The 23,225-nt window shown below is 50.1% G+C and overlaps 1 protein-coding gene across 2 annotated transcripts in view; it reads left to right on the top strand.

Annotated features, from left to right (window-relative positions):
* The window catches only part of Hivep3 (HIVEP zinc finger 3), a 314,456-nt gene that overhangs the window by 274,451 nt on the left and 16,780 nt on the right, over positions 1-23,225 (top strand). For both annotated transcript variants that reach the window (XM_021160203.3, XM_085839013.1), the window contains 2 exons: positions 1,356-6,841; positions 11,266-11,408. In XM_021160203.3, coding sequence (XP_021015862.1) covers positions 1,880-6,841; positions 11,266-11,408 — 5,105 coding nt within the window. In that variant the 5' untranslated portion in view covers positions 1,356-1,879. The remainder of the gene's footprint in view (positions 1-1,355; positions 6,842-11,265; positions 11,409-23,225) is intronic.

Genomic DNA, 23,225 nt, shown 5'->3' with positions numbered 1-23,225 from the left:
GCTTCCAGAATAGGAGCTGACTAGCCTGATATGTTAGCCAATTAGCTGTTGGAAACCAAATTCTCCTCGTGGTTGTCAGTTGGCTTCTGAGGTCCCATGGCCTCAGTGGTGAATGACATGAACCTTTCCTGTGGCTAATCTCTAGAGCACACTTTCCCCCTCTGTGGTTTGAAAGGGAACCCTGAAGCACTGGACCACTGTTGTGGTGATTTATACAATGTGCCCATTAGTTGTCTAAAAAGTGGCTTTTTCTGTCGCTTGAATCATGCTCAGAACTAAGTAAAGTGGGAAAGAGATGTGCTTTTCATGTCTCTTGTTCACAGGGTCAGCTAGGTTCTCCTAAAGAGTAGCCAATACCTTGCTCACACCACATCTGAATTTGACATAATCGAAGGCTGAGAAATTCCCAAGTCATGAGTTTTTGATATCCAGCATCCACCCTGGCAACAACACCTGTCCTACAATATGGTAAAGAAAGATGCAGAGGGTGCCAGTTCTAAACTCAGAGGGCCTGTGTGGCCCTGCCTGGTTGGTCCCATATGCCTTTAATTTCAGCCCATGGGAGGCAGAGGCAAGTGGATCTCTGAGTTTGAGGTCAGCCTGATCCACAGAGTGAGTTACAGGACATGGATAAACACACACACACACATACACACACACACACACACATGCTTGCAAAGCTGGAGGAACTCTCTAGAAAATCTCCCATTTCCTTGGGAGTGTTTGGATCAGTCTGGTGGTCACAGCCAGGTTCAGTGTGAGTTACCATGGGCTATGTCCCAACCTCTATAGCTTTGCCCAGAAACACAAGTTAGGGATTTGCATGGGGGTGAATATGAGTGATATTTCTCAAGGCCATGCAGATCTGGGGCCAGAGAGTGTCTTTGTTAACAGTCTATCCTTTGGAAAGCTCATCCCAGCATCCTCAGACACTTCTTACCTCTCGCCCATCCAGCACCATCTGTATCCCCCTCAGCAGCATCTTTATCCATTTCCTAATGGTGTTCTTCTGCAGGCTACAGGAGCAGTTCTGACGGGACCTGCTACTACCCTTATTCCAGATTCACAGCAGAGGCTTGGCAAGCCCAGGCTCCCTGGGACTGGGTCACAGGGCAGGGTGAGGGGTCCAGGCCTCTAGCCCCCAGAAACCCCATAAGACAGTGTCAGAAGCATTGGCTCTGTGGAGGCATTGGTGTAGTATGAGTGTGGGGAGATGGGGTGCGGCATCCTGTTTGAATGTCTCTGGCTAGTTTTTAAGAAGTCTTAACCAGCTTTAACTGCACTCCATTTGCCCAGCCTGTGGACAGCCTCAGTAAATCCTTTCCCTCTGTTGTGTGTATTTTTTCCCCTCGTAGAAGACCGTGATTTCTCCTCCGAGGCTGCTATTCTCCAATACAGAATTCAAGGGCAGAAGAGAGCCGCCCCAGCATCCATTGTGGCATCTCTCCGGCCCGGACTAGGGATGACAGGCCCATGGACATGGATGTCTCCGACCTTCAGCTGTTCATATAGCACACAGGGGACTCGTGGGGGCCACTTATCACCCAAACCCACTCAATGGCAATACTGACATCTTCCAGGCTGTTTTCAAGACAGGCGTTCAGGCAGAAAAATGCCAGTATGCTTTCTGTCTGCAGAGTAGCGGGCTATGCCACACCAATATGAATAGCGTGGGCCCTGGGACCTGCTCTGAGTCCACTTGCAGCCACTGACACTTGGGGGGATTAAAAAAAAAGCCCAGCCCCAAAACCATCGTGGGGTTGGCTTCCATGGCTCTTGACCAATGTGGCCAAAGCTAGACACCTCGGGACACTTGGATTATTCATAAATGCGACCTACCCCAAACTCCCTGAGTAGCATCTGAAGTCTTGTGAAGGTCATGGATCCTGACCAAAGCATCAAGGGCACCAAGAAGACTGATGGAAGTCCCCGGAAGCGGCTGACCAAAGGAGAGGCCATTCAGACGAGCGTTTCTTCCAGTGCTCCATACCCAGGCAGCGGCACTACTGCTCCCTCAGAGAGTGCCACCCAGGAGCTCCTAGCCCCGCAGCCTTTCTCAGGCCCCTCTCAGGAGAAAACGGGCCAGCAGCAGAAGCCTGCCCGGAGGCCTTCCATCGAGGCCTCGGTTCACATCTCTCAGCTTCCGCAGCACCCTCTGACACCAGCATTCATGTCCCCGGGCAAGCCAGAGCATCTCCTCGAGGGGTCCACGTGGCAGCTGGTTGACCCCATGAGACCTGGACCCTCGGGCTCCTTTGTGGCCCCCGGGCTGCATCCGCAGAGCCAGCTCCTCCCATCCCATGCTTCTATCCTTCCTCCTGAGGAGCTGCCTGGCATCCCTAAGGTCTTTGTGCCTCGTCCCTCACAGGTCTCCCTGAAACCTGCAGAAGAGGCACACAAGAAAGAGAGGAAACCGCAGAAGCCAGGCAAGTATATATGTCAATACTGCAGCCGACCCTGCGCCAAGCCCAGTGTGCTCCAGAAACACATTCGCTCACACACAGGCGAGAGGCCCTACCCCTGCGGCCCCTGCGGCTTCTCCTTCAAGACCAAGAGTAACCTCTACAAACACAGGAAGTCTCATGCCCACCGTATCAAAGCTGGCCTGGCCTCGGGCTCCAGCAGCGAGATGTACCCCCCTGGGCTGGAGATGGAGAGGATCCCCGGGGAAGAGTTTGAGGAGCCCACCGAGGGAGAAAGCACAGACTCAGAGGAGGAAACCGGTGCCGCATCAGGTCCCTCCACAGATGTTCTCCCCAAACCCAAGCACCCCCTGCTCTCAAGTAGTTTGTACAGCTCCGGGAGCCACGGTTCCAGCCAGGAACGCTGCTCCCTGTCCCAGTCAAGCACTGGCCCATCACTAGAGGACCCCGTCCCATTTGCAGAAGCCTCATCGGAACATCCCCTGAGCCATAAACCGGAAGACACGCACACCATCAAGCAGAAGCTGGCACTCCGCCTGAGCGAGAGGAAGAAGCTGATCGAAGAGCAGACATTCCTGAGCCCAGGGAGCAAAGGCAGCACAGAGTCCGGGTACTTCTCCCGCTCTGAGAGCGCGGAGCAGCAGGTCAGCCCCCCCAACACCAACGCAAAGTCCTACGCAGAGATCATCTTCGGCAAGTGTGGACGGATTGGGCAGCGGACCTCCATACTGGCATCCACCTCTACCCAGCCCCTACTGCCTCTATCCTCAGAAGACAAGCCCAGCTTGGTACCTTTGTCTGTGCCCAGGACACAAGTGATCGAACATATCACCAAGCTCATCACCATCAATGAAGCCGTGGTGGACACCAGTGAGATCGACAGTGTGAAGCCCAGGAGGAGCTCTCTAACCAGGCGCAGCAGCGTGGAGTCCCCGAAGTCCAGCCTCTACCGGGACTCACTATCGTCCCATGGGGAGAAGACTAAGCAGGAGCAATCACTGCTGAGCCTCCAGCACCCACCCAGCTCCACGCACCCTGTGCCTCTCCTGAGAAGCCACTCAATGCCTTCTGCCGCCTGCACCATCAGCACCCATCACCACACCTTTCGTGGTAGCTACTCCTTTGACGACCACGTCGCTGACCCCGAGGTCCCCAGCCGCAACACTCCCGTGTTTACCTCCCACCCACGGATGCTAAAGCGCCAGCCAGCCATTGAATTACCTTTGGGGGGTGAGTACAGTTCCGAGGAGCCTGGACCGAGCAGCAAGGACCCCACCTCCAAGCCCTCCGATGAACCAGAACCCAAGGAAAGCGACCTTACCAAAAAGACCAAGAAGGGGTTCAAAACAAAAGGCGTGAACTATGAATGTACCATCTGCGGTGCTCGGTACAAAAAGAGAGATAATTACGAAGCTCATAAGAAATACTACTGCTCTGAGCTCCAGATCACAAAAGCCCACTCTGCAGGTGCTCATGAAGTGGAAAAGACTCAGGCTGAGCCTGAGCCTTGGTCCCAGATGATGCATTATAAACTGGGGGCCACCTTGGAACTCACTCCGCTGAGAAAAAGACGGAAGGAAAAGAGCCTTGGAGATGAGGAAGAGCCACCTGCCTTTGGCAGCCCAGGCCCATCAGAAACAGCTCATAACCGTCCCCTGGAGTCCACCAAGTCACCAGCAGAAGCAAGCAAGTCAGTGCCCTCTCTAGAGGGACCCACGAGCTTCCAGCCCAGGACTCCCAAGCCAGGAGCTGGGTCAGAACCAGGGAAGGAGAGGAGAACAATGTCCAAAGAAATTTCCGTCATCCAGCACACCAGCTCCTTTGAGAAGTCTGACCCACCGGAGCAGCCCAGTGGCCTGGAGGAAGACAAGTCCCCGGCCCAGTTCTCATCCCCACCATCTGCCCCGCATGGACGCTCGGCTCACTCCCTGCAGCCGAGGTTGGTCCGGCAGCCCAACATTCAGGTTCCAGAGATCCTCGTGACAGAAGAACCGGACAGGCCTGACACAGAGCCTGAGCCGCCCCCCAAGGAGCCTGAGAAGACAGAAGAATTCCAGTGGCCCCAGCGCAGCCAAACACTGGCACAACTCCCAGCGGAGAAGCTGCCACCCAAGAAAAAGAGACTCCGCCTGGCTGAGATGGCTCAGTCCTCAGGGGAGTCCAGCTTTGAGTCCTCTGTGCCTCTGTCTCGAAGCCCAAGCCAGGAGAGCAGCATTTCTCTGAGTGGCTCCAGCCGCTCAGCTTCATTCGACAGGGAAGACCATGGAAAAGCTGAGACCCCTGGACCCTTCTCAGACACACGCTCCAAAACCTTGGGCTCCCACATGCTGACTGTCCCCAGCCACCACCCACATGCCCGAGAGATGAGACGGTCAGCCTCGGAGCAGAGCCCCAATGTGCCCCATTCCTCACACATGACGGAGACCCGAAGCAAATCCTTTGACTACGGCAGCTTGTCCCCTACAGGACCATCTGTAGCAGTGCCTGCAGCTCCGCCACCCCCAGCCGCCCCGCCAGAAAGAAGAAAATGTTTTCTGGTAAGACAGGCCTCCCTGAACAGACCTCCAGAAGCCGAGCTGGAGGCTGTGCCCAAGGGAAAACAAGAGAGCAGTGAGGAGCCTGCAGCCAGCAAGCCTTCCACAAAAAGCTCTGTGCCCCAGATCTCTGTGGGCACTACACAAGGTGGGCCTTCAGGGGGCAAAAGCCAGATGCAGGACAGGCCCCCACTGGGATCCAGCCCACCCTACACAGAAGCTCTGCAAGTGTTCCAACCTCTTGGCACCCAGCTGCCCCCTCCAGTCTCTCTCTTCTCCTTGCAACAGCTCTTGCCTCAGGAGCAAGAACAGCCCTCTGAGTTCTTCCCCACACAAGCAATGGCCGGCCTCCTCTCCTCCCCATACTCCATGCCCCCGCTCCCACCTTCCTTGTTCCAAGCCCCACCACTTCCTCTACAGCCTACTGTGCTACACCCCAGCCAGCTCCATCTCCCCCAGCTCCTGCCTCACGCTGCAGATATCCCCTTCCAGCAGCCCCCTTCCTTTCTCCCCATGCCATGCCCTGCCCCTTCAACCCTCTCCGGATATTTCCTCCCTCTGCAATCCCAGTTTGCACTGCAGCTCCCTGGTGAAATAGAAAGCCACTTGCCCCCAGTCAAAACCAGCCTGCCCCCTCTGGCAACAGAACCTCCTGGCCCCTCCAGCAGCACAGAATACAGCAGTGACATCCAGCTGCCTCCTGTGACTCCCCAAGCCACCTCCCCAGCTCCCACATCAGCCCCATCACTGGCCCTGCCTGCCTGTCCAGATGCCATGGTGTCACTGGTTGTTCCTGTCCGAATCCAGACCCACATGCCATCCTATGGAAGTGCCATGTACACCACTTTGTCTCAGATCTTGGTCACACAGTCTCCGGGTAGCTCAGCAAGCACGGCTCTTACCAAGTACGAGGAGCCCTCCTCCAAAAGTATGACTGTTTGTGAGGCTGATGTATATGAGGCTGAACCTGGGCCATCGAGCATAAGCAAGGAACAAAACAGAGGTTACCAGACACCATATCTGAGAGTACCTGAAAGGAAAGGCACTTCACTGTCTTCTGAGGGTATCCTGAGCCTGGAGGGGTGCTCATCCACAGCCAGTGGAAGCAAACGCGTCCTTTCCCCAGCTGGCAGTCTTGAACTTACCATGGAAACCCAGCAGCAGAAAAGGGTAAAGGAGGAAGAAGCTTCCAAGGCAGATGAAAAACTGGAGCTTGTGAGTACCTGTAGTGTCGTGCTGACAAGTACAGAGGACAGGAAGAAGACAGAGAAACCCCATGTGGGTAGCCAGGGCCGGAGCAGGAGGGAGGCAGAAACACTGTCCAGCTTGTCTTCAGATGCATCCGACCCAAAAGAACTTTCTCCCCTCTCTCATTCCACATTGTCCCATGGGACAGCCCCAGGCTCAGAAACTTTGAAGGAATATGCCCAACCATCTAGCAAAGCTCACCGAAGAGGTCTGCCTCCACTGAGTGTAAAGAAAGAAGATCCAAAGGAACAGACTGACCTCCCTCCCCTGGCACCCCCAAGTTCTCTGCCTCTGTCAGATACTTCCCCTAAACCAGCCAAATTGCAAGAAGGTACAGACTCAAAGAAGGTACTGCAGTTCCCCAGCCTCCACACAACCACTAATGTCAGTTGGTGCTATTTAAACTACATTAAGCCAAATCACATCCAGCATGCAGATAGGAGGTCCTCTGTTTACGCTGGTTGGTGCATAAGTTTGTACAACCCCAACCTTCCAGGGGTTTCCACTAAAGCTGCTTTGTCCCTCCTGCGATCTAAGCAGAAGGTGAGCAAAGAGACATATACCATGGCCACAGCTCCGCATCCTGAGGCAGGAAGGCTGGTTCCATCCAACTCCCGAAAGCCCCGCATGACAGAGGTAAGTTCTGCCTTGTTCTAGCCACCAAGTAATGCAAAAGCTTATGCTGAGCTTTTAAAGCCACATTGTCTTCATGCTAAGTTTGTAGAATTAAAACCAGCTTGGGGTGGGAGGCAGGTTTTTCTCTCTGGGAGTCTTGACCTCATAAGAAAACATGGTCACTGAGCTTCTCTGCCCTTGTGTCCCTAACATAGTTGCAGTAATGCTATCAGCAAAATGCTGCTACTTTTCCAGAAGTTTCTACTATAAAATTGAAAAGTTCAGTTTCAGGAAGATATAGAGTGATTCTCTAAAGAACAAAGTTGGAGAAATTGGGGGGGATGCTTTGGACAATTTTAGAACTTTATTCCAGCCCTTTCCCATGTGGTTCTCCATCATCTTATTAGTTTCAATCTGCTTTTTAATTTTTTTCTGTATCTGCTGGGGGGGGGGTGTCTCTACTATCCTTTAAAATTGTCTCATTTCCACATTTGACACAATTCACTCCTAAAAGAATACTTTCCTGTAAGATGGTGCATAGAACTGGGCTGCAGTAAACCTCTCCACCTGTAGGAGACAATATCACAATTTGAGATGTCTGTGCTATAGATTAGCAGTAGGCTTTCAATGCAACTCATATTTATTCTTCCATTGCCTCTGACCTGGGCTACTTAAGGAGCTATACAATAAAGTTTCCCATATCATTTTAACAGATTTGAAACTCAGAAATTCCAATTTGCATTAAAAAGACAACACTTTTACACAGGCAAGGCCAGCCTAAAGCTTCAGGCCAGGACCTGTGCTGGCCTAGTGTGACAAAATATCCCGACAAAAGTAACCTAAGGGAAAGAATTTATTTTGACTTATAATTTCAGAAGCATACAATACATAGTGGCCAGGGAGCCATGGAAGAGGCAGAAGAGGCATTTAGAAATTGGCTGGTTGCCAGGCATGGTGGCACATGGCCTTTAATCCCAGCACTCAAGAGGCAGAGGCAGGCAGATTTCTGAGTTCGAGGCCAGCCTGGTCTACAAAGTGAGTTCCAGGACAGCCAGGGCTATACAGAGAAACCCTGTCTTGAAAAAGAAAAAAAAAAAAAAAGAAAAGAAAAAGAAGTTGGCTGGTTGTATTGCCTCCACATTCAGGAAGCAGAGAATGAATAAGGAGCAGAGCCCAGCTATAAATCCTTATGGTCATCACAATAGACACTCTCTTCCTCCAGTGAGGGTACACCTCCTAATGGTTGAACAGTCTTCCCAGTCAGCATCAGTTTATATGGGGACTTTTCACATTCAAACCATGCCTGGAATTTTTGGAGTGAGCAGTGGTCTTTTGGTTGCCAAGCCCTGGGCTGGGCCCTGGAACCTAATCACTTCTCACCTCGCCTTTTAAGGCGACATCACCTCATCCATTGTACAGCTGAGGGAACCTGGGCTCAGAGGCTGAAGGAGGTCAAGGACTTGGGGTAAACATTTGGCAATTCCAGAATTTGAACTAAGCAGACCTAGCTGGATGAAATGAGTATTTCTTTTCTTTTCTTTTCTTTTCTTTTTTCTTTTCTTTCCTTTCCTTTTCTTTTCTTTTTTCTTTTCTTTCCTTTCCTTTTCTTTTCTTTTCTTTTTTCTTTTCTCTTCTTTTTTTCTTTCCTTTCCTTTCCTTTTCTTTGTCTCCATTCTCTCTCTCTCTCTCTCTCTCTCTCTCTCTCTCTCTCTCTCTCTCTCTCTCTCTCTCTCTCTTTCATTGTTAGTTGAGGAATGAAATTTTTGAAAGATAATTGCAAATTTAATGATGCCCACATGTAACTGTTGCAACCCGGTGCTTTGACCAAATCCCACACAGACACTGGAACCCAGACTCCTTTTGTAGACCTGAGAGCAGACCTGTGTCTGCAGCTTCCCAGATGCTTATACAGTGTGCTTTCATCATGAGGTGAAAGTCATATCAGAAGTGACTGGGCTCAGCTGGATATTCTTCACAAACTGCTTTCCAAATTTATTCTCTGATGTCTTTGTCAGTCCACATCAGACATCTCTGAACAGGATTTCCACTTCTGGTGTTACTGCCATAAACTGTGGCTGCTGCCAAGATGCTGGCACAGTTACACTGGAAACACACCTGCTGTGTGCCAGATACTGTGCTAAACTTTACTCTTGTTTTCATAACACCCTGGGAAACTGGGGTACAGTAGGTAAATAGATCAAAGTTCAGAGAGGCTAAGTAACTTACACAAGGCCACAGAGTAAATGGCAAAGATCAGATTCAGAACTAGAGCTCACTCCAAAATCCTTTGAAACAGGTCTGAACTGTTCCTATTCCCTGATGAGAGGTATCAGAGGTATATAAGACAAAAGAAGTGTTGGTTTCTCATCTCTAAATTTGACAGTCATTTTTTTCATCCTGCTGCTTTCATAAAATGAGCTGAAACCTACAGACATTTCCTTAGAGTTTAAATGTTCCTACCCAAAGTGTACAAATATCATACATTAATATAACTGCATGGTCTGTAAGCTGAGGCCTTTCTACAACCCCCATTCCCTTCCTTACATGTCTCCAGTAATGGGAGGCTCACCCTCTGCCAACCCCAGCACCACCCAAGCCATACTTGGCTACAGTTTAAGCTCTTCTGCACACTCCACTGACAGTTGTTACTTTGTAGCTGGTGTCTTCCCTTAGCCATTACAGAAATGTCATTTATCTAAGCACTAGGAAACATGGCTTAGCTGTCATCTTAAGTATAGTCCACGACACATTGTGTTTGGTCATCTGCATTTAGATCCTGAAGAGACCCATGCTTGCATAACCATCCATCTTGCACAATCCATCTTGCAGTCATTTCTTTCCTTATGCTTTTTCTTCCATTTTCTCTCACTCTAATAGCCATAGCCCTGCAATGGGAGCAAGGACTGAACTGCCCAGGTTTGAGGCCCACTATTTCACATATTCAGCTGTGTGACCATGGGCCATTCACCTAACTTCCCTGTACCTTGGTTTCTTTATCTGAAAATGAGGAGTGATGCTAACTTAGCTCAAGGCTGTGAGAGTAGGCAACAGTATTGACCAGTGAAGCTATGTATATGCCCTTAGCTAACATGACCCACATTACTATTCAATGCTACCACGGATCCTAGGCCCCCACCCCACTCAATTTAGGCACTGTTTCCTGGAATTGTGTTGCCACCCAATCCCACCTCCTCTGGCCTCCCCAGAATGGCATCAGGTAGCAATGGAGACTCCGTGTGCCTGCCTGTGTTGGACCCCTTGGCCACTCTGTGGATTGCAGGCCATGGTGGAAATGTGGAGTGTGCCCTAGAAATCTAACTGCTTGGCTTCCACCAGCACAGCTGTCTAGACCTGAACTTGGTTTCCATTTCCCCTCCCATTGGGAAGGGACCTCGGTGACCTCTATGGGGTCACTGAGTCACAGAGATCAGTTTCTGAATGGATCTTTAGGATGGTCTAAGCCAGGTCTGAAGAGGTGGCTCTTTAGTCAAGAGTGGTTACTCTTCTTACAGAGTTTAGATCCCCAGCACCCACGTGAAGTGGCTCACAATCACCTGTGAGTCCAGCTCCAGGGGATCTGATGTCCTGTTCTTTTCTGTGCACATGTGTACATAGACACACACACACACACACACCACAATTAAAAATAAAATCTTTTTTTAAATGGTCTAAGGCTTTCTTAGTTTCAAATCCCAGAGGGTATAGTAGTCTATCTAAGGGTATCCCAGCCTCCAGTGATCTATTTGGCATTGGAACTCACTTTTCCTGGTTCCCAAGATGCCCCTTATCTCAGCTCTATGGGCACGAGCATCCTATGTAAAGATGTACATTAACACCCCCCACACCCCCACACACACCTCAGATTTAGAGAATATATTCTCAGGACCCTGGAAAACGATGGAAATTCATAATCAGGGTTCACCCTTCCCACAGATCCAGTTCTCACTGCAACCCACTGTTCTACAGAAAGTGGATACCCCAGTGGCCTTTGGTGTTGGCTCAGGAGGGCTAGTACAGGAAGCAGGAGACCTGTGCATTGCTGGAGCCACACCCTTTACCTAGTAGATTGCTTTTGGCTTTCCAGTCTGACCGTGAGAACACCACAGTTATACATGTATACAGAGCCAAGACTTCGCCTATTCCTTCAGCATTATTTGTCTTTTTGATCCCTATTTTAAGTACTGGAGTGACCAAGGTGAATGAGACATGTCCCCAAAGACCCCATAGCACAGAACATAAAGACCTACCCGTGCGTCTCAGGGGAAAATGACCTTGAGAGGGGGTCAAAACACAGCTTAGAGGAGACTTTGACTCTTGTGGCCAGTCCTTGAGTCTGTAGAGGGTGTTGAGTGAAAAACAGAGGCCATGTGGGTGCACATGCCTTTGCCCCTGACCCAGTATGCAAGGCTAACCAATCTTGGTTCTGTCTTTCCCACGGAGTTCAGGTGCACCTCCCGTCGCTGGTTTCCCCAGAGAGCCAGAAAGACCCAGCTAGAGTGGAAAAGGAAGAAAAGCAAGGGAAGGCAGAGGAAGGTACTCCCACTTCCAAGAGAGGCGAGCCGGCGAGGGTCAAGATCTTCGAAGGAGGGTAAGTTTCATGCTTTTATTTGCAGTCTGCTTCCTGTGTGGAGACCTTCTACCACCTGCGCGCAGAAGTGGCCAGTGGCTCCTGGCTGTGGGCTGCCCAAAGGTACCTGTAGTCCTCACAGGCCCTCCCTATACTTTGGGACTCCAAGGCCAACTGTTTTGCAAATGCTACCAGGAATCCTTGGTGACGATCTGAAGGAGCCAAGGTCTTTCTCCAGCCCTGTGTCCACAGATCTTGTCCAGGTTCTCACCCAGCGTTGAAGTGATGTAGAGTCCTCAGCTCCACATCAGTCTGCACTATTGTTTCCTTTAGAGTTTATTGCCTCTGTCCTGCCAGGCCACACTGGTCACATCCCACTTCCCATGGTGCTGAAGAGTCATTGAATGCCCTCTATACTGTCTCTACCTTGCCCACTGGCAGGTCCACTCTAGCACACTCTAGGACACACCCCATGTACCCCAGGGTCTAGAAGGGCACCTGGATTCAGATGTACTTTGTGGAAGGTCTTTGTACACTTTTTGTTCTGTGTGGCCACGTGTTTGTGAGCAGGTACCATGGTGTCTGTCTTGGGGTCCTATGTCTGTGTCCCTGTTGTGATCAGGGTGGTACCGATTCTCGACAGTTCTGATGAAAGCAATCACATTAAGCCTCCGAGAACATGGGACATCAGTGGGGACTCTTGCTCTCCAGCATCTGTAAGTGACTACCTCATGGGGACACACAGTGACAGCTGTGGGAATCTCTGGAAAGTTGGCATTTTGGAGTGGCTAGAAGAGCTCTTGGGGACAGGAAGTGGTTTTGACAGGTACAGGGTCAGAGGACAGTGAACATCCCTGAAGCACATCCACAATTAAAAAAAAAAAGACCTCTTTGACAAAAAACAGGACCATAGGTTCTGCTTCAGAGCCTGACCCTCTTTCCACTTGGGTACAGTGGCTTCCCATGCCTGACATTTGGCTAGAGCGCCCTCGTGTGGCTATGTGCCCTCATGCCACTTGGTTCCAAGCTCCAGGCTTGGCAGCTTTGCCCCTTCATCCTCCTCCTTGGTGAAGGGGATAGTAGCAGGCTTGTACCAACGTCCTAAGCCCCATAAGGCCAAGGAAGGATATGGTTCCCACAGACCCATCACATGGACACCGACTGGCCCCTCTCCTGTGCCCAGATCTTTGTCCCCATCTGAAGCACCTCACTCTGCTCTTGGCTGTGGGGAATGTCATTCTTGTGCTTCTAGCTGGTCACATGGTATCGATAATCAGGTTCTTTCCATCCTCAGCTTGGCTGCCCCTCACCCCGACTCTAAGATCTACTGTGCTTCCTACCCTCGCTTCTGGTAAACCTCTTCTTTCATGAGCTAGGTGCTACCCACTAGGAATATTTGCTAATATGAAAAGGGGGAGCATTTTGTGTTGATACCTTTCTGAGGACATTTCCACGGCGTCTCATGAATGGGACCAGGACTCACCAAGTGCTTGTCTCATCTGTCACCAAGGGTGCACCTATTCCAGGATCCTGAACACAGGCTTAAGGCCAGTCCACACCAACCGTTTCTTCTTAGCCTCAGTGCCTTCTTCTTTTTCTCTCTTTAACACTTACAATTTCCTGTTTCACAGCAGTACATACTGGAAAAGGGTCTGTAATGAGGCCTGCTCAGAGTCCAGCAAGAGCCCAGAGAGGGAGGCAGAACTATCTGCTGTAGAGAGAATATCTTGTGTAATGTATGGATGCATCACCTGTCAATGAAAAAGCCCAAGACTTAGGCAGGAAATAGAAGATCAGACATCTGAGAGGCAGGAGAGATTCTGGGATAGAGCCAGGTGTGGGAGATCGGCCTGGGAAGATATGAGGAGACAGACACATGGTACCTGAGCACGGTAACCAGCTGCATGATAGAATATAGGTTAAAATAAATGAACAGTTATCTTAGGTTATGAATTCTAGTCAGAGTAGAGCCTAGCTATGTGGCCAATTTATTTGTAAATATATTTTGAGTCTGAGTCTTATTTTGGGAGCATGGGGCTGGGAGGAAGAATTGGTACATAACTTCTATAGTTTGCCAGCTGCTAATGCACCCTCCTTGGCCCTGGAGTCTCATCCACTGACTATAGAATTGTGTACTCTAAGACCTTGGGAGTAAGGCTGGACAATCCCAGTCATCTCTGATCCTGAGAGAACTTAAAACATTCAGTCAATCGCACTGGTGGGACTCTGGTCTGCTTCGTATGCATCTGCTAGTGGGTAATTTCTCCATGGCATCTGTGCAGGTACAAACAGGGCCTGTTCACATGTTAACCTAATAAGCCAAGTATAGAAAGATGGGTGTTTTGTGTGTCTAGCTTCCTCAAGTCTTTGGATCACCAGCCACATTCCTTGACTCTCAGTCTAGCAGTTGACCAATTAGTCAATCCATCATGGAGGATAGACTTAATCTGTGCCTTGTAGGAGCTTTAGGCTAGACGTTATAGTGACCTAGTTAGTATCAAGTATAGTGACCAAGTTAGTCATTCAGTACTTAAGCTGCTTGTGGAACAAGCAAGGTAGCAATACAAAACCCTGTGCTGAGGTAGGGACCATCGGGGCTGAGATGCCCACAGCACCCACAGGGGGCTTCCCAGAGCTGTAGGACCAGGCTGGGTGGTGTGGACAGGGTGGGGTGACAGACAGCTGGAGGGCCAGTCTGGGTGAGGTGGACAGGGTGGTTTGACAGCTGGTATATGAAGTAGGCTGGTCAGAGCTCTCCAGGTGACCACTGAGACTCTTGGATTCTTGCCAAGATTGTCTGTCTTGCTGACATCACCCTACTCTTTGGCTTCGGACTTCTCATTACTCTTGCTGCAATATCTGGGATCAGACCTGGGCCCTCACTCTGAGCTCCAGACCTTTTCTCGGACACCTATGGCATCTTTGCCTAGGACACTTACAGCTCCACAAACTCGGTACAGCTAAGCAAGGCCCGCACTTCCCAATCACAGTCTTAGTTACTCTTCTACTGCTGTGAAGAGACAGTGACTAAGGCAATTTATAAAAGAAAGCATTTAATTGGAGATTTGTTTACAGTTTCAGAGCTTGAGTCCATGACTATCATGGCAGGGAGCACGGCAGCAGGCAGGCAGGCATGGTGCTGGAGCAGTAGCGGAGAGCTCACATCTTATCTACAGGCAGTAGGCAGAGAGAGAGAGAGAGAGAGAGAGAGAGAGAGAGAGAGAGAGAGAGAGAGAGAGAGAGAGAGAGGAGAGAGAACACTACGTCTGCAATGAGCTCCCCAATGACAAACCTTCAAAAAGGCCACACCTCCTAATTCTTCCTAAACAGCCCCCGCCCCCTAGGAACCAAGCATTCAAAGATGTGGTCATTCTCATTCAAACCACCACACACGGTATCTCCTCCAACCTTTGAACTTCCGATGATGAAGCCTTCACACACTAACATCAACATCACCTCAGATGCCTTCTTCTGGATTCCATATGGTCCCTATATTCTGGTGTCTATATGTGAAGTAGTCAAGGGCTCAGAATGGCTTCTCTCTCCCTTTATCCCCTGCATCCTACCCTCCAGTGTCAGGGCCACTGGCCATCTTTCCACATGGTTGTTCCTATAGCGCCCACCGTGGCTCTTACCTGCACAGTGTTAACTCAGCCTCTCTCTAGCCTGCCCAGGTTCCTTCATGTTCTGCTGCCTATGGATTCTACCCTTTGTCTGATCCACCTGATCTTCAGAAATGAGTGCTAGCCCTGCCTGGGGAACCTCTGAGGTCCCTGCCCTGGCACACCATAGATGGCTTCCATAATACCATATCAAGTCTCTTCTTGACTTGGTCCTAGAGCAATGCTTTTGCCCACAGTGTTGGGCCCTATGGACTACCCTAATGTCTCCTCTCCGTGTCCCCTGCCACTTTTACACCTGAACAAAACCTGCGTTTTCCAGGCACTGTCTGGGAGTACCTAGGAGCACCGTGCCTGCTGGCTTACACCCAGCTCTCCGAATTTGCCTTACTGATGAGGAAGGGCTCCTTCTGTGAAGCAGTGTTTGTGCACATACGGTTATATTGTTCCTTGAGTGGAACCACTACATTGTTCTAACTCAAGAGCCTTTGCACAAGGGAAGCTGGGAACTCAGCCTTGTGGCTGGCCTAGAGGAAGCTCCTGGGGTGAATAGGAAGTACCTGGCTGACAGCAGTGGCTGCACGTACCCTATCCAGGTCCGATGTGTGTGCTGAGGTCTGAGGAAGTGACGGAAGTGAAGCTAGTGAAGTTTAGGGAGCCCAGCTCCGTTTAGGGGAGACCCTCAGAGAGCTGGCTGTGAGCAGGAACAGCCAGCCTCAGCTTGGAACTGAAACTCAGGGAAGAAATACCGAAGTGTCACTGTGAGAAAGCTCCTTCCCTACTCCCTAAGGGTAGAAGAGGGTGGCTCACAGACTCACCCCTTGGCCAATAGGCCTGCCTGTGTCAGAAGGACCCAGATGCTATGCTGGGGAAACCTTTTGTTCCCAGGAAGAGCTCTGGCCACATCCCTCTCAGCCTCACTTCATTCAAATAAGTATGCCCAGGTTTGTTTCCACTTCAAATCACTCCTTAGATAGCTAGGTTTTAATAGTTGTTTAAATACACACACACACACTGATCTTTAAGTTCCAGGGATCCAATGCCTATCTTCTGGCCTCTCCAGGCATCAGGCATGCATATGGTACACATATTTACATGAACTTATATGTATACACAAAATAAAAATAATCAAACTGGGGCTGGAGAGATGGCTCAGCAGTTTAGAGCACCTACTGCTCTTCCAGAAGACCTGGGTTCAATTCTCAGCACTCACATGGTGGCTCACAATCTTCTACCATCAAAATCTCCAGTTCCAGGATATCTGATACCCTCTTCTGGGCTCTATGGGCACCAGGCATACAGATGGTACACATGTAGGGAAAACACTCATACACATAAAATTAAAATTCTAAAAATAAATGTAAAGGGGAAAAAAAACCCTTGGAGAGGTTGCCTCTGACTCAGGTTCTCTCCCTGTCCCTTCCTACCGAGTTCCACTCCAGGTGGCCTGGGGACTCTCCTACCTTGGCAGCTCTTTTGTCTTTGTAAAGGTCAACAGTAACCTGCACTTTGCAGAGGTCAAGGGTCACTCACTTCCAGTCTTTTCTGACTTTCAGCAGTGGACACCGCTGACCCTTGTCTTCTCTTTGCTGTGGGCTGGAGAGTGAGGTAGCTGGCCTCTCACAGAGGACAGGCCAGCTTTGTCCTATTTTTCTTGATGTCTTCAAATCTGATCATTCTGTCTCCACTGGGGAATGTGACATGAATTTTAGAGGAACCCAGTGGTTACCAAGGCAATGAAGACCATGGGATACTGAGAGTCCAAACAGCCTTTGTGTTAGGCCATTGCTACCTTAGCTATTATGAGATAATGTTAAGTTTACAGCTGGGAGAGCAATGGCAAGGGCAGTGGGGTGGTAACCCTGGGACTCCTGACAAGAGAACAGGAAGGCAGAAATGAAGCGTGGCCACCTTGAGTGTGGCCCCAATCACTGCTGGGCACATGCAGAACAGAGATAAACACAAGACCCAAGTTGAGAGAGTGGATGACCGGCCCTGGGGGCACTGTGGAGCATGTGAATCTGAGAGCCAGTTCTTCCTCCACATGAGGGTCTTCCAGGAGGCATGGGCACTTGGTTCTTGAGCCTGACTCTCAAGGGCAGGCCTGAGCTGGAAATACACACATGGAACTTGTCAGTGTGCACCTGCACTTTGCGGCTCTGACTAGATGGGTCACCTGGGGAGAAGGAGAAGAGAGAAAGGGAAAGGACAGCTAGAACGGGGGCTGGGTTCTGCATTGGAGGGTGAGTCAAGAATGATGAAAGACAGGATACCCAGAGCCAAGTGGAGTCCAAGAAGCCAAGAACTGAGAGCTCAGCTAGGCATCACCCTGCCTGGAGGCCCAGGGAGGTAGAGATGTGGGACTGTCTGCTGCACAGCCCCGTGGGGAATGTAGTGGATGTTATGGGATCTGTTTCCAAGACAATGGATTTCCTGTGGTCCAGGCTGAGATGAGGAATGGAGGCAGGGTATTAAAGCCCCGCCCTAAAAGGATGAATAGGGGAGAGACCACCAAGATGGAGGAGGAATGGAAGCCGAAGAGGCTGGGGAAATGGAGGGGGGAATGAGCAGGACTTTGTTTGTTTGAACCCATGTGTGTGTGTGTGTGTGTGTGTGTGTGTGTGTGTGTGTGTGTGAGAGAGAGTGTGTATGTGTGAGTGTGTGTGTGTGTGTGTGTGTGTGTGTGTGTGTGAGTGTGTGTGTGTGTGTGTGTGTGTGTGTGTGTGTGTGTGTGTTGGGGAGAGGGGAGAGTGAAGAAACAGCTCAAGGAAGGATAGGAGAAGAGGATATTTCTCTGAGGATGACAGGCAGAGGGGAGGATGGTCCTCTGTCCTTTCTTCCCTGATTTAACTTAGGTTGGTTCTACACTGTCCCTCCTGGGGACAGCCATTTTCTTGGGTTGGCCAAGTCTTCTTCATCCACTCATTTCTTGACAATTCCCAGAATTGTATTGCCAGTTTTCTCTCTTATTCTGTGAGTAAAATCATAGGATTGGTATGCTGATAAAAAAAAGGGGGAGGGGGGCGAGAGGGAGGGAGGAAGGGACAGGAGAGTAAAGTTCTCCCACCATGATGTTCATGTTCATCAGCACTGCACTGGGCTTGGAACCGCCTAGGATATACACTTCTGGGTGTGTTGGTGAGGGTGTCCCAGGGGTTTTTAACTAAGGAGGGAAGATCCCCCATAAACATGGGGTGGTACTAACCCATGGACCGGGAGCTCTGACTGGAAAGGGGTGGGGGCAGGGGTGGGGATACCAGTGTTCATTTCTCTCTGCTCTGACTGCACAGGCATGAGCAGCCCCTCTGTGGTGGACTGTTTCCCTTCTCTTTCCTCTTTACATTGCTTCTTGTCAGGTACTTGCTCATGGGGACAACAAAAATCACTAATATATCCCTCATCTTTAGTGAATGACAGCCAGTGGGCTGCTTCTCAAAAAAAAAAAATAATTAGCCATGCCACTTCCTTCCAAAGAACTCTTTGATGGCTGCCATGGCTTCACCTCTACCCCAGGTCTGTGTGGAGACACATTCTAACCTTCCAAGGCTCAGAGGGGTGCATGGGAGAGCACCACTGCTTATGGGCTTTGGAAGGAGCCAGAGTCCGGTGTGGACAAACCTATCAGAGGGAGGGGAAACTCAGCTTGTTCTGTAACTGTGTAAGCCACAGACAACAGGAACACATCAACTAGGGACATGTGGCTCTGGAGACAGATGGAAGGTCTGGCAAGATGGGTACCTGAATCTTCTTAGCTCTGACACCCTTACCTTTCCTGTCTTTGGGCCTCTTCAGAAACAAGAGCAGGAACTCTCGGCCTGTGGAGCTGGAGACTCATGGGGTGGTATTCTTTCTGCAAGGGTCACTTTCCCAGACTGTAATTGAAAGAGGAGGGATAAGGCTTGGACTTGGAGTGTGGGGACCTGCCAGTGAGTTGGTACTCTGCTGTTGTTAGCTCTGTGGGCCTCAGCAATGCTGGGCTCTGTGTGAGCCTGTGTTTCTCATTGTACAGTGACAATGGCCCAGAGGGTTGGATGAGCTGTGTGCTAGTCCTGATGGGGCATGTGGGGCCTCTCCTGTTGCCAATGAGCTGCCTGAGCTGTGAGAATCACAGAGCTCCATGCTAGAGACAAGGCTCGAAGGGAGCCTGCCGGAGAAGACATGTGAACCCCAGCCTCCCTGTGGAAGAGCTAATTCTCTGACGGTGCAAGAACCACACAAGCCCTTCAATAGCGTGCTCCTTCCTGACCAAGAGCCTCTGGAGGGCGCCACACCCTGAAATGAGGTAGCTTGGAAAAGGGGCTCCAAGAATGGGGTCTAGTTTGCTTGAAAACACACAACTGGGGAGTCAAAGAGATATCAAGCCTCTTGGTGATGGGATGACAGACCCCCCAAATCCTCAGAAAACTCACCTCTCCCTAGCCTCAGGATCTACCTACTGCTATGTCTTCCATGCTGTGTTCACCCAGGGCTCACAGAGAAAAGTCTTCTTGGTCATCCCTACTTACCTGCAGACTGTTGTTCTTGATCGAAAGCCCCTGAGCCCCATGGCCAACTGCCCCTCTGCCAGGTCTGGCCCCTTAGCCCCGTCTGCAGTGATAAATCTATCTTTTCATTTCGTGGCTTTGTAGATACCTTGAGGCCAAGATCAGAGTCTGGTGGCTTTTCCCCAGCCCCAGGCTCAGGCCAGGACTGTTGGCATACCACCAAACGCTAATGTAGGCGTATAGAGTAGAATCCTCTGCTGACCGGTGGGCTCTGTACCTGTGTAGAAGTCCCAGTCCACCAGGTGTGGGACTGGATGGCACATTAAACGACCCCCACCTGGCAAAGCATCAATACCTGTTGTCATTCTTCAGGATCCTGATCAGAGAGGAACCTGAGGTGTATCCAGAGCTGAGGCAAACACCCTGCTGGCCTCACAGCTCAGCCACCCCCTCCCCAAGCCCCATCATTTAAAGCTTCATCAAGGTCTGTGTTGGCAACTGAGTATTTTTAACAGACACACAGCCCAGCAGGCAGTGCCACCTGGCATCTGCTCCTCCCCGACAGACATCATTCCTTTTTTTTGAGCTTCCCTGGGGTTAACCAGTTCACGGTGGCTGCATCTCCCCAAGCATGCCGACCGCTGAGCACTGGCCCTGAACTCCACAGACAAAGGCTTCTCTCAGTTCCCGAGATACCCAGTGTGAACATTCCCAGTCCCATCTTCTCGCTCGGCGTGATTGTTGTACCCATGTTGTTGCCAGAGTTGTCAAAAGATCATAATACAGTCAGGAAGTTGAAAAGCCCTTTATACATCCAAAGTTGGAGGAGAAGCAAGAGTTTTACAGTTAAACCTGAATGGTGTGTGGAGCCATCCACAGAACAAGTACAAAGTAGGCTTTGTAGCATCTCTGCCTCAGAGGGTAACCTAGAGGTCACGGCATCCATCCCCTTCTTCAAGAGAATGGCATAGCTCAGTAGAGAGAAAAGTCATGAACTTGAAAGGTTAGATGTGCCTACAAGCACTCAACCACACGGCCTCGGGGCTCAAGTTACCTTGAGCTAACTTAGCTCTAGGTTGGGTCTCTGTCTCCTTGAGTTCTATTTGACTTATACAGTTTAATTTTGTTTGTTTTTAGGGCATAATAACACAGGCTTTAAGATCCTGACTGTGTAGGCAGGTGACCTGGGTTCAAGTTCTGAATCCATTAACTGACAATATGAACTTGGGCAGGTACTTGGTGCTCTATAACTGTACCCTCAGTGAGAACAGGATGGGTGGGGCCCATAGCTCATCCACTGTCATGTGATCTGAATGAGGTAACATGTGAGCTTTTCAAAATAGCAGTTGGCACCCAGTAAAAGCTATATGAGTTCACTGATATTTTTAGTTGTTGTTTTTTCCCCCTTCTGGATTTGTGGTTTTTCTCAGGAAACCTGCAAAATACAGCAATTTCATGCCACCTTTAGCTGGATGGCAGCATTCTCTGACCCTTCAGAGAGGCCGTGTGCCCTGCCTTCCATTTCTTATAGTCCTCCATACACACATCCCCCCATAGGTACCCCCTCTACCTCTTCAGCATTTGAGCACAGCCCACCCTCCATTTGGTCTTAGGAACAAATGTAGGCTATGTAAGAAAATACACATCCACTTGACAGCGCTTTGATGGTCTGGACAAGCTTATCTGCCTGCAGCCGTTAGGCTCACAGTCATGATTCCTCCCTACAGGGCTACCTGGCTTATGCAATGGGGAGCATGGGTTTGTGGTAGGGAACTCAATGCCTTACAGTGGCTTATGATACCTACATCTTTCTCATATGCAGAGCCTAAGATCACCTCATCCTCTCAGTCATCTCACCCCCACTGTACCCCTCTTCTGGAACCTGCAGAAGGATAGTCACCTCCTCTGGTGTAATCTGTGCCAAACACCTGTCAACTTAGCAAAAGTTTCAGGTCTTATTAACAACTCCAGAGAGTCTAGAGCTACAAATCAAGGGGTCACACACACTGACTGTCCAGACAAGAAGTTCAGTGTCATCAGCCGAATGCAGGATGGGAACTCAAATCAGTCTAAGATTTAGTATGTCATATGCCATAGCACCAAAGTCAGAGCTGGCTCCCTGTCAGACATCTCCATTCACAGCTGCCTAGGAGCTCTGAGCATGATGCCTCATTGCCACTTTGACTAAAGGACTGAAGTCCTCCTGACTAGGGCTGGCCTGCCTGAGAGGCTTTCTTTGCTTTGGAGTCTCCAGGCTCAGAGCTACAGTGGAATTCAAAAATAGTTGCGCAAGGCATGCTTGGCAGCTGTGTGTATAAACACACTAGCGCGCGCGCACGCACACACACCACCAAAACCCAGACCAAAAGACAAAGAGCTACTTCCTGTCCCCATAGGACATGGGAGCTCCAGAACTGGGGCTGCTGGGGCTGCTCTGCTGAACCCCCACTGCCTGGCTCTAAATCTCAGTCAGGGTGCCTGGTCTTAAGATTCCCTGCAGCTAATACATTCCAAATTCCTAGAGTTGTCTTTTTCTTTAATGGAAACACCAGACTAGCTGACACTCTGGCTAGTAGGGACTGCAGGGGACAGGTGGACAGCAGGGTTTTGAGAAGCTACATGGGTCCCCAGAGTCATGGGTCATCTACACCAAGCCTGCCAACACAGGGAAGCCTGTGTGTCGGGCCTCTGAGAGAAAGCATCCAGCAGTGAAGAGGTGGCCAGCTCCAAGCAAGGCTACCCTTGCCTCTCTGCTTTCTGGCCCTGACTCTCTGCAGCTGCCAACACCTGGATGTCGCATTTCAGGCTACAGTTTCAGGGAAGGCTGAGTGGACAACAGTTCTCTTCTTCCCTGTCTGCAGCACAGTAGATCCCAGGTTTGGGTTTTACTGCTGTGAACAGACACCATGACCAAAGCAACTCTTATAAGGACAACATTTCATTGGGGCTGACTTACAGATTCAGAGGTTCAGTCCGTTATCATCAAGGTCAGAACATGGTAGCCCTCAGGCAGGCATGGTGCAGGAAGAGCTGAGAGTTCAATATCTTGTTCTGAAGGCAAGCAGGAGAAGACTGGCTTCCAGGCAGCTAGAATGAGCGTCTTAAAGTCCACACTCACTGTGACACACTTCCTCCAACAAAGCCATACTTCCTGATAGTGCCACTCCCTGGGCCAAGCATATTCAAACCACCACACGAGGTCACTGGGAAACTACATTGAGCACCAAGAGTGGGCAGCAGTCTGCACGGCAGCGAGGTGCTCAGAAGATCAGCACTGGCCTGTCTTGACCATGTCAGTTAAGCTCTTTGGGCCTTGGCTTCCCTTTCTGTACAGAGGCCAAAAGGACTGGGGGTTGGACAGGAAGGTGGATAATGTTTAGTCTATAAAGTGCTTTGCATCCCCAAAGACTGAAGATGGACTGGTCCTATGGAGGGGCGACGGTTGGTAGCAAGTTCTAGTAAAATCCAGAGATGAGACTCAAGTCCTCTGGCCTCCACTCTGTGCTTACATTCATTCTCATTAGTTATGTTACATGCCTATAACAGTCAGTTAAGACTGGAAGTTTGAGGCTTGCTTGGGCTATATAGTAAGTCTACATAAGGCAGAAAACAGAAAGAGAAACTGTTGAGAAGCACCAGCCAGAGCAGGTACAGGGGGACAGGGTATCTGTGGTTTAGAGAAACAAAATTGATTGAAACAAAAGTGTGCCATGTTGAAGCTCATTACTTTGTAT

The sequence above is a fragment of the Mus caroli genome, unplaced genomic scaffold (assembly GCF_978045245.1).
Source record: "Mus caroli unplaced genomic scaffold, Mus_caroli_1 scaffold_6, whole genome shotgun sequence".
NCBI classification, from domain to species: Eukaryota; Metazoa; Chordata; class Mammalia; order Rodentia; family Muridae; genus Mus; species Mus caroli.
Note: the sequence above shows the minus strand (reverse complement) of the source record. Positions and strands in the feature narration are given on the sequence as shown.